Source organism: Rousettus aegyptiacus, unplaced genomic scaffold (assembly GCF_014176215.1).
Source record: "Rousettus aegyptiacus isolate mRouAeg1 unplaced genomic scaffold, mRouAeg1.p scaffold_m13_p_10, whole genome shotgun sequence".
Taxonomy (NCBI): Eukaryota; Metazoa; Chordata; class Mammalia; order Chiroptera; family Pteropodidae; genus Rousettus; species Rousettus aegyptiacus.
In genome coordinates, this window is record NW_023416285.1 from 71724129 (window position 1) to 71736152 (window position 12024).

The 12024-nt window shown below is 31.0% G+C and overlaps 1 protein-coding gene across 2 annotated transcripts in view; it reads right to left on the bottom strand.

Moving 5' to 3' along the window:
* Positions 1–12024, bottom strand: part of SLC30A9 (solute carrier family 30 member 9) — a 73382-nt gene that overhangs the window by 6950 nt on the left and 54408 nt on the right. For both annotated transcript variants that reach the window (XM_016160747.2, XM_016160746.2), the window contains 6 exons: positions 11713–11752; positions 10837–10908; positions 8472–8579; positions 6033–6198; positions 4227–4356; positions 2289–2402 (listed from right to left, as the gene is read on the bottom strand). In XM_016160747.2, coding sequence (XP_016016233.2) covers positions 2289–2402; positions 4227–4356; positions 6033–6198; positions 8472–8579; positions 10837–10908; positions 11713–11752 — 630 coding nt within the window. The remainder of the gene's footprint in view (positions 1–2288; positions 2403–4226; positions 4357–6032; positions 6199–8471; positions 8580–10836; positions 10909–11712; positions 11753–12024) is intronic.

Below are 12024 nucleotides of genomic sequence, written 5' to 3' on the forward strand. Positions count from 1 at the left end.
CGAAAGAAAAAAACACTTCTGTGATTGCTTGAGGTCTAAGCTCAATCAGATGCTTTTTTAAAATTTAAATACCATTTTTACTTAAAAGAATAAGAAACTATGGTGATTCAAATTTGGATATTTGGCAGGCATCTGCTAAAAAATGAACAGAACGAGTCCATTATTTCAAAGAAAATAAAGTATTTGTTACTAATGATAAAACGCAAGCTTTCAAGTGAAGATTGGAATGTCGGAAAACTCATATCTACCATTATGAGCCTGACAGCTTGTAGTTAGAAATGTTAACTTGAAAGATTTAAATAAATTCAGTCAATCAATTATCTTCCAAATGACCAATTCACAATGTTACAGAATCATGCATGGGTAAAAGATCTATTCAGAGAACAAAGATAAAGCAACAGATTTTAATGTAATAGTATAGAGAATTAATCATACCCAAAGAGAGATCTGGCCTTTGCCCTTGTCTACTGGGAGGAGTTCTCTAGGGCCTTGGAATATCCTGCTGGATAATTATGTTTTCATTTATTTTTGGACAAACAGTATTTGCTCTACCTCCAAAAAGGACTGTAGATGAAAGGTCATCTCAGGCAATCAAGTTATACATCCCAATAGAAATTTCTAGACACCAAGGCTTAGTTGAGCTTCCCTGATTGGCAATACTCCATGCGAACTGTCATACACTGTTACCAGGAAAGAAACACTGTCCAGGACTCCATGGAGTGAGGATACCTAAAGCTCAGCGTTTTGAACTCTGACCTACATACTTCTTCTCTTGGCTAGTTTTAATAAGTATCTTTTCATTGTAATAAACCGTAACTGTGAGTTTAACAGCTATAACTGCGACTTTAACAGTATTCAGTGAGTTCTGTGAATCCTAATGAATTTTTTAACATGAAGTTCCTCTTAGGAACTCCTCGAACTTTATTAGAAATGAGGGTGGTCTTGTGGACTATGCCCCCTAACTACACAAATGGTATATAAAAAGTTCCTTGATATAATTTCAAGAGGCTATCAGTTGTCAGGTTTTGGTATAATATCAAAAAGAATATCAAATTATCTGAAAAGGCTCTAAGAATACTTATAAAAGCTCTTCACATTCTTCAACCAAAACAATATATGGCAACAGACTAAATGCAGAAGCAGACAGGGAATCTGGCTTAGATTTTTGCAAAAATACAAAACAATACCACTTTTCTATTTTTTTCATTTTGGAAATTTTTTTTGTTAAAATGTTATTTATACTAACATGTACTAGGTTTATTATGTTTTAAAATACATATTTTTATTTTCTCAATTTTAATTTATAATTTGGTAAATATCAATACATAAAAATCAAAATAAATACTCTTTCAATAATTTTTGAGTATAAAGAGTCCTAAGACCAAAAAATTGAAATTGCTCATCTACAAACTTCAAAAATAATGCCCAATAAAGCTTGTGGACTATACTGACATGAACAAAATCATGTTATTTGAAGCAAGTCTATTAATCTTATCAGATATCTAAATTCAAAAAGATAGTAAAAAAGTGGTAGAAATGTTTTCCCTCAATTTTTTTGTTTGCTTCCCTTCAATTTTTAGCAAAACTAAAGAATGGTCAACATGAACTAAAGAAAATGCACTGCCCTCAACAAGCTATATATGTTAATGATCATTTATAAGTTTTATTCGCTGCAGACAAACAGAACTCGAATGTCAATAAATGACAATTTGAGAGCACTGAGACATTTTTAAGGGCAGTCTGATCAAATTGTATTTCAGTAAAATAACCAATAGACTGTAATGATCTCCAACTGAACAGAAACAAACAAAATATAAAATAATATCAGAAGGACTAAAAGCAAGATGTATGTGTATGTGTAAAAAAATGCTATTTTTTCCAACTTTTGAAAAGTCTAGAGTTTCCCTTTTACCTTTAGAAACTTCCTAAATGCTTATTTAAAAATTAAAAAAAATTTTTTTTGACTATTTTAGAAGGTAATAAGCAAGCAGGGCCTAAAACTACAGAATTTAGAATTCAGCAACTTAGGTTCAAATCCCAATTCCCTTACTTCCTTGAATAAATTATCCAACTTCTCTAACATGCTCATTTTCCCACCCATAGCTTCTGATAAGATATATCATGAGTAAAATGTTAAACAAACAAACAAACAAACAAATAAAATGTTAAAAAAAAAAAGAGAGAGACATCATGGGGTTCCTGAGAAGTATACATGTGATGTAATTACCATAGTGTCTGACAGAGTAAGTACTCGAAAAATAGACATTATTATAATAAATATATCTTACTTTCAGTTCCTTCTCAAGTCTATCTACTTCAGCTCCTAAAGTATCAATAATATTTTCTCCATGTTTAAGCATAAAGGTCTCTAGTTCTTCAGAAGTTTTCACTTCTTGAATTTCCTATAAAGAAAATAAGAGCAGAAAACAAAATAAAATTTTTAAAAATCATAGTAAGTTGATAATTTCTTTAAAAATTATAACACCATTAATTTTAATGAAAAATGAAAACCTTTCAAGCCACAGGCAATGAATCGTTGATTTCCAAAAAACTTCAAGGAAAACTTCATTGAATACAATGCTACACTAAAGTAGCATTACAAATTAATGGGGAAAAAATAGACTATTCGATAAACAGTGTCAGGCAATTATTTTTCTATGAGAAAAAAATATAAATAAGTACTTCAAACCATTAAATGAAATAAACAATTCTAAGTGGATTAAAAACAGAAGGGTAAAAAACAACAATAATATAATTTCTGGGAATTTATGATGACAGGATAAGGATTTCTTAAGCAAGTTAATAAAACACACAGAGAAAAAGACAATAAATTTGATGTTAACATAAAAAAACTACATTAAATCTTCGTACAGAAGAAATAAAATGGTAAATCACAAATCAGAAAAAGATATTTGAATATACATAATTGAGGAAAGATTAGTATCTAGCATTATTAAAAAATAAAACATTTACAAACCTGTGAGAATAATAGAAATTCACAAAGAAGCAAGTAGAGGACATCCCAAGTTAATAAATTTCAATATTTATTAACCTCACAACTATCAGGGAAATATAAATTAAAACACCTATCACAATGACAAAAATTTTAAAACTCTGTCAATAGAGTCTAGTAAGAATGAGAATAGAATTTTGATATGCTAGTGGTAGAAGTTAAATTAACCCACTTTGGAAGAAAATTTGCCAATATCTGGAGAAGATGAAGACATGTTCACCTAATGTTTCACCATTTTCAATCTAGCTATATATTTTCCCAAAGAAATTTTTGCACATGCAAACAAGGAAACATGTATGAGAATTCCACTGTGGTATGTTTAAAATAGTTTAACAATGAAAACAATATAAATGTCCACCAACTAAAGACTGGATAAATTACATATTCATGAGATGGAATATAAAATTAAAGTAAGTTAACTAAAAGTATATATACTAACATGAAAGAATTTCAAAAACATGCTGTTAAGGAAATTATAGAGGCAATCATATAGTATGATACCATTTATATCAATCTTTAGACATCTAAAATGTTATTGTATATTATGCTAAGAAAAATATATTGAAAAGTATAAAAACATAAATAGAAATAACAAATACTAAATTCAGGATAATTGTTAGTTTTAAGGGTAGAGGAAAGAAAATGGAATCTAAAATGAGAAAACAAGGGTTTCAACTGTTTTTGTAATAATTTCTTCTTTTAAGATCTTAAGCAAATACAGTACAGTAAAATGTTAAGCTTTAACAAACTCAAGTGGTAACTTCTGCACTGGTCAATATATTATTTTCTATAAATTCTCCTTTACACTATTCTTAATAAAAAAGCAGAGATTCTGGAGGCACAGAGATCTAATTTCGTATGTGATTCCATATTATGGCCCTGCCATTTTAGGCAAGTTATTTAATCTTTCTCTCAATGTGCCTACACATAAAAATGAAAATATTATATTTTTAACTCACAGGGTTGTTTAGAGTAAAAGTTAGATAACACATATAAAATGTCCAGCATATAACAAGCGCTTTAATAAGTTTATGCTTCTCTTGTCTCCTCCATCCCACTCTACAGTAAATAAAATGGTCTTTGTCAAATTTTGGAACCCTAACAAGTTGAAAGCTGAAGTGACTTTATGAGCTATAAAATAAAGGTTTTATTTATTTAAAAAGTAATTTTTAACCATCGGCTTTATAAGAAGACAATAAATACATGAACTTACTTGCAGCATTTGGTCAAAATCTTGTTTTTCCAAATACGATCTTGTAACAACTCGTCCATCAAAATCTACTTCTGCCTTAAATCTTACTTTACCTAATCCCAAATCTGTGGCTTTAACATCGTGAATTGCCCTGCAATCAATAACAATGCTTACAAATTTATATACACACATACATGCACAAATACTTTAGTGGCACAAAGTCTAGAACTGTTTTTTCCACCAGTGATGAAAATGGACTAAGACAGCTTTCAGAGTGTATACCATTAAATGCCACCTAACATTTTCCAAACAAATCTCCATTGGGGTGTTTTTACATAATGCCATTCAAAGAGGTAAACTAACTATTATTTTATGGTAATTTGAACACATATGAATTATAAAGATGGTAGATTTAAAAAAACAGCTCTAAATTGCTTTTCTACAATGTAGTCATTTTATCTCATAAACCTTTTTTCCTTTTTTCAATAGCTTCTTTTAAAGTTTTCATACAACTCTGTGAAGTACTTTATTAGAATAAAGTTAATAACTACATAATGGGATTGATATGGGGAGTAATGAGACAATACACATATAAATAGCTTAACATGGCACCAATTAAATGGAAGGCATTTCTTGAATGGTTTTCACAAAGTAGGTAAGATGGCATATTTACAAATGACAAAACTGTCCCAATGGGGCATAAGTGACTTGCCCAAGGTAATTCAACAGCAGAGCCAGGACTCACCCCCAGATCTTGAGATAGTAAAACCCAGTGAGTGGTCTTTCTATTATACCATTTTGCCTCCCAGAAAGAGAAGCAGATGCTCAGGCATAACTGCTTTTCATCCCTTCTGCTCTAACCTTCCAGAATCAATCTTCCCCAAAAAACTGTTGAAAAATTACTTTCTTTCTATGGTAATCACTATAACATCTTTTCTTTACAGGATATCTAAGAGAATAAGAAAACACTCTGAATTCAGGGGACATGAAGAGCTACCAGGAAAAAACAAGCCTTAAACAGTACTCCAAGTACTCTTAAAACATTGGACCCTAAGTTTTAGTGATCTTGAACAACTTACTAAATAATGAGTCTAAAATTATCCATATAAATAAAGAAGCATATTTATCATCTAGGGTGAAAATAAGAATTAATGATTTATAAAGTTATATATGTCCAAGCTGAAATAAAACTAGTTTATACTGGCAAGAGGCTATACAATTTATTCATTAAAAAAAAAAAAGCATATCTACCTCAGTCTTCGTGTAATATTAATAAATTTGATTACGTGGCTAATACCTGAATAGCAGCTACTAAAAATATTCTAATATACTTTTTCTTTATGTTCTTATATGTAACTAACTGCCGATAGAAAACTGGTATAGGTGGCTTCTATCATGACTCCTTATGTAATTTAAAAGATAAAATTTAAAAGATAAAAATTTAGTAATCAATTCCCCATGAGTAAAAATCTTAAAGTTAATATATTCAATGTGTGATTACAATACAAATATATGGCAAATACAAACATGAAAGTTCCACCTAAGTGGTGCTACATTAAGGAGGCAACTACTTTGCAAACTTCTGTTCCCATTACATCATCTACTGTTCCTTAATCTTAAAATTAAAGATATACAAAATTTAAAAGGAAACTTAAGGAGTTTCCTTAAGTTTGCAACCTTGCTTTCCTGCAAGGTTGCAATTGTGAAAATTAAGATTAAAAAATTCTGAAGGCTAAAGCTCCAAAACCTCTTCTGGAAGTATTTATAAACCATTTCTATTTCTTAATGATTTTGCAAACCTTAACAACATCACTGCAATAAGCTGACCTTACTGATGGGTCATTTTCCAGGAGTTCAGTAAGCCGTTGTACTTGTTCTGGCTGGATGGATCGCCCTAAGAGTGCTTCTGTATTAGTGTAGATGAGGAATGCTGAGACCACACCTAATAAGGTTCCCACACCCAAAGAACCCAGGCTGTCATACAGTGGATTGCCTAAATAAAGCACATAAGAAGTCAATAAATTAGCATGTTTTACTAGTTCAATAAATATTAGTGAGCGAATAACCAGTATTAATAAATCAAAGGACTTGAAATTCACTCTAATTCCTTTAATGACATTCTCTTAGTAGTGTCACCACCATACTACAGAATGGAGATGAAACAACTTGCTTCATATTACATACAACTATTATGGGGTTTAATTATTTAAGATCTGTTTCTTGTATCTGGTCATTACATGGGTAAGGAAGGGTGAGGGTTCAGAGCAGTTCCAGATTAGATAATTCATATATGTATTAATAATTTAATAAAGAATTCATTTCCTTTAGCAATATCAGTAGCACTTTTCCTATCCCAGATTGACATAATAATTGTGAGATCAAAAGCTGAAAGAAATAATCACTTTTGTGTCTTATTCTTAGCAAAGTCCTGTGAGAGAATTAAGCCATACAAAAAATTATATGAGAGAATTAAGCCATACAAAAATTATACGGATTACTTTTACCTCATTCAACCAAAAGTGATACATAGCTAATACCATTCTAGATTTTAAGAAAAGAGTTCATTCATTTGCATTCTCAAAGTGTGGTCCCTTGATTGGCAGCATCGGCATCACTTGAGCTTAATAGAAATACAAATTCTCAGACCTCGCCCTAGACCATGTGAATCAAAAACTCTGGAGGGGTGGGGGGTGGGGAGTGGGGGGGTTTTAGCATTCCATATCTTCCCAACCTCTAAGTGATTCTGATTCTAAACATTGCCTTTGATTGTAAGGGCTTAATCTCTCCCACAACCAATGAGAAGAGCTGATTTACTATCTATGAAGGTATAGATTAATTTATGTAAGACATGAATAAATATTACATTTTAAATCTTTATAATAAATTGTATGTACAAGGCTCTTATTAAAGTCTTTTTATTCCAAAAATAAAATGGCAATATTAAATTTAACTCTTAATGCATAATAAAACATTTTATTAAAAAATCTCAATTTACATACTAGCTTAACATTTAGTCAAAATATAACACTAAAAAGTAAACTGATTTATCTGTACTGAAGTCTTACAAATAATCTACTTGTAAAACATAAACCACTAGGTATGTAATTATAGAGTTCAAAATCAAATATTGCTCTTTAGAAATACAAATTTCATTATTTTTATTTCAAAATATATATGTATAAATAATCCCATAAAAATCCAGGAATGATAGCTGGAAAACATTTCTTGGCATATAATTTAATTTAAATAAATTAACTACTTTAAATAAGATTTCATTCTTAAAACATAAAAATTTTAAAAGCTTGACTAGCTAACACATTATATAAAAGAAAATAATCGACTAAAAGTTGACTTATTTATCAAGTCACTTTCCTTAAGCCTAAAATTTTGTTAAGAAAAAATTTAGGTCCAAAAAATACCTAAATGATAAAGCCGACCAGAAAAACAATAAAAACTTTTAGAAATACTCTGAATCACAGTGAACATTGGAGAATGCTGATTTTGTCTTAAAATGTATATTTCAAAATAAGGAAGACCTATTCATATTTCAGACTATTTTAAGAAACAATGAAGAACTGTGAGAGCTCATCACCTAAAATTATTTTAAATACACAAGAACAAATGGGTAACAGAGGAAGAAATTCCATTCTAAGAGAATTCAAACCTCAGAAATTTGAGTCTTCACACACTAGATGTTTCTTTTGTTTTAGAAAATAAAAATAAAATGATTTTTCTGTCTTCTCATTCACCTGTACTGTACTGGACTTTAAAACACTTAACTAGCTACCACAATGAGGATGGAACCAACTTAAGACATAGGAAAGCAACAGCACTTATTATTGGCACTAATAATGGAAAAAACAAATGAACAAGAGCCATCATATGTATTTAGAACTTTAGAGTATTAAAGTTCTCATTCATATATTGTTAGTAAACCTGTGAGATCACCAAGACAAATAGCAATACTTCTATAGGTAAAGACGTTAAAGTTCAGAATGACTGTGTATTTTATGTCACAACTTGAACAGTTTAGAGCATTACAGAAATACTCTATTACCAGCATTTATTTCTAACTAAGAGAAATTACTAACTCAGAGCAATCTGAACACTTTTACTGACCAAATGTCTCATACAAATAAGTTAATAAGTTAGATTAGTATAAAATTAGCATCTAACATTCTACTGATTTAAAATTATTCGGTGATATAAAAGAAAATTCCCACATATTAGTACAAATAAATCATATGTAATTTAAGAAATATTTACCTGTTATAGAAGTAAGGCCCATACAAGTGGCTGCTATTATCACTCCCAAGACTGCCGCAGTATCTTCCAATAATATAACATTTGTACTAGGATCACGACTTTCCATTACTTAATCATTGGGGGAGAGATAAGAAAAACTTTCTGAAATCTTGCTACTCTAAGGTAACATTTTAATAAGTATCCATTTAAAATTAAGGTATAAATTAAGATAAAAAATGTACAAGATCCTGATTTTTAAAACCCTGCTCAATGCAAATATTAATTTCTTCGCTTAAATGTGCAAATTTCTTCCTCGAGTTATGTAAACTTATATAGAAATACTGTAGTTTACTTAAATCATCCAAATATGAATTATTCGTGTTCAAATTACATTTATATTTTAAGGTCTTTATTTTTATTATTGAGGTAACACTGCTTAATAACAAGTATCATGTGTACAACAAATTCAATATCTGTATACACTATAGCATGCTCACCACCAGGAGTCTAGTTTTCATCTGTCACCATACATTTGATTCCTCATCCCACTTCCCCTCTGGTAACCACCAATCTGTTTCCTGTATTACTTATTTATTCCTTTCTTTCTGTTGTTTTATATTCCACATAGGAGTGAAATCATAAGATTGTTTTCTTTTTCCCTCAGACTTACTTCACTTAACACATTACCCTCAAGGCTCATCCGAGATCCATGCAAATCACAATATTTCATCCTTAAGGCCCACTTCATGTATTCGTCTATCGATGGACACCTAGGTTGCTTTCATATTGTAGCTATTGTAAATAATGCTGCAATGAACAAAGGGGTCCATGTGTCTTTTCAAATTAGTGTTTTAATATCTTTTGGATAAATATTCAGAAATGGAATTGCTGGGCTATCTAGTAGTTCTATTTTTAATTTTCTGAGGAATCTCCATGCTGTTTTTCATAGTGGCTGCACTAATTTACATTCCCACCCACCAAGAGTATATGTTTCCTTTTTTCCGCATCCTTTCCAAAACTTATTTTTTATTTAACTGTTTATTGGGGTAACATTGATTAATACAATTATACAGTTTTCAGGTGTACACTATCATTTAACATCTGTATATTCTATTGTGTTTATCACCCAAAGTCCAGTTTCCTTCAGCCACCATATTTGATCTTCTTTACCTACTTCGCCCTCCTCCTAAACCCTATATTTGATCTCCTTTACCCAGTCTACCTCTCCACTCCTCCCTCATCCTACTAGTAATCACTAGTCTATAGCCCTCTGGTAACCACTAGCCTATAGTCCATTTGTCTATTTGTTTGTCCTGCTCATTTGTTGCTTTTAGGTTTATATCCCACATATAACTGATATCATCTGATTTTCAACTTTTTCTGTCTGGCTTATTTCGCTTAACAGTATTATCTCAAGGTCCATCCCCGTTGTCACAAATGGCAGTATTTCATCTCTTCTTATGGAGAAGTAATATCTCATTGTATATATGCACCACAGTTTCTTTAGCCAATCATCTATAGTAGGACACTTTGGTTGCTTCCATGCCCTGGTCACTGTGAACAATGCTTCTATGAACATTGGTGTGCAAATATCTTTTTGGATATGGGTTTTCAAGTCTTTGGGGTAAATACCCAGTAGAGGGATTGCTGGATCACATGGTAGATCAAGTCTTAGTTTTCTGAGGAATCTCCATACTGTTTACCATAGTGGTTGTACTAATTTGTAGTCCCACTAGCTGTGTATAAGGGTTCCTTTTTCTCCGCATCCTCTCCAACATTTGTTATTACTTGTCCTGTTGATTATAGCTATTCTAACAGTTGTGAGATGGTATCTCATTGTGGTTTTGATTTGCATTTCCCTAATAGCTAGCAATGTTGAGCATCTTTTCATATTTGTTGGCCATTTGTATATCTTCTTGGGAGAAGTGTCTGTTCAGGTCCTCTGCCCATTTTTTGACTGGATCGTTTGTTTTTTTGTTGTTATTGAGTTATATAAGTTCTTTGTATATTCTGGATATTAGGCCCTTATTAGAGGCATTGCTTACAAATATATTTTCCCATTCGGATGGTTGTCTCTTTACCCTGTTGACAGTTTCTTTTGCTGAGCAGAAGATTTTTAGTTTGATGTAGTCCCATTCATTTATTTTAGCTTTTACTTTCCTTGCTTTTGAGGTCAAATTCATAAAATCCTCTTTAAGTCCAAGGTCCTTCAGTTTAGTTCCTATATTTCTCTTTTTTAAAGAGCTGATATAGATGTAAGGGTTACACATAGGGAAGACATTGAGATATATTTTGTACATATCTATAAGGAAAAACGCAACAGCACTAGGCAATTTTAAGCAAATAAAGGAGATGAAATAATATAACTGGTTTCTAAAATACATACCATACTTGTAAAATGATATTCCTTTAGCCCGAGCACTCCTACGAAGTTCATTTACAGCAACAAGAAGTGTTGCTGAAAGAAAAGCATTCATATTAGTGAGAAACTTCATGCCTCTGAACTGTAAAGATGGCACCTCGAAAAATAAATACATATGCACAATACTTTAATGCCAGGTTTGGCAATAAGGAAAAATTCTGTATTAATTAGTCATTATCAAGATCCCAATTAGCCATCATAATATAATGAACCTCATAATAATTCTAAACCATAATTTAAATACCATTATAACAAGAGCCTTAACTTATTGGACAGCTACTATTTGGCAGGTACCACAGGTAGCACAAGAACTTTTGATCCTCCCAATTATTTGAGGGAGGTGGTCAGACTGTCAAAGATGAAGGAAAACACTATGCATAGAAAATGACAATGTTTCAGAAGAAACATACCATGAGTAAAGCAGTGAATTAGGCAATTTCATACATGATAGCACTTCTGTTATAATACTGTTATAGCTGAACCTTGCAAAAACTTAGAAATATCTGTATTGCAAAAACAGATAGCCTTCTCTGATGAACATTACTTAAAGCTGATTTTTAAAAACTCAGTATATAAGTTGTGTTTTTATATTCCATTTTAAATGTTCTAAGATTTATAATACAGTACTCAAAAACAAACAAACAAAAAATAGATTTTCCCTTGCCCTCATCCATTACAAGAACTACAGTATACTGTATAAAGAATTTACTCCCATATGTAGACAAAGCTAAGATTCCAATTTCCACAGTTCTCTTTAATTGATGGAACTTAGTAATCTATAATAATGGACTGCTGAATATATATTACCAAATTAAGAATAAATACTATGACAGTACGTACCTCCTTCAGATACCAATGATCCTGCTAAAATACAATATGCCTAGAAAATAAATATTAAAATAAAGTATAAGTTAATATTTCACTAAAGAATCACAAATGTTCATGCATAAAGTCTGTAATGTTTAAAATGGAAAACATAAATTTGAATCTAAGCCAGATAAAGGTTTTGATGGGAAACAGCTCAAATGAGGAAAAATGAGATAGATGGTATTTTCAGAAAAGGAAAGAGCAGCTTAAAAATCTGACGGTCATCTCATTTTTTAATACTTAGAAGACATATATATAAGATATATAATTTATACATTATCTATA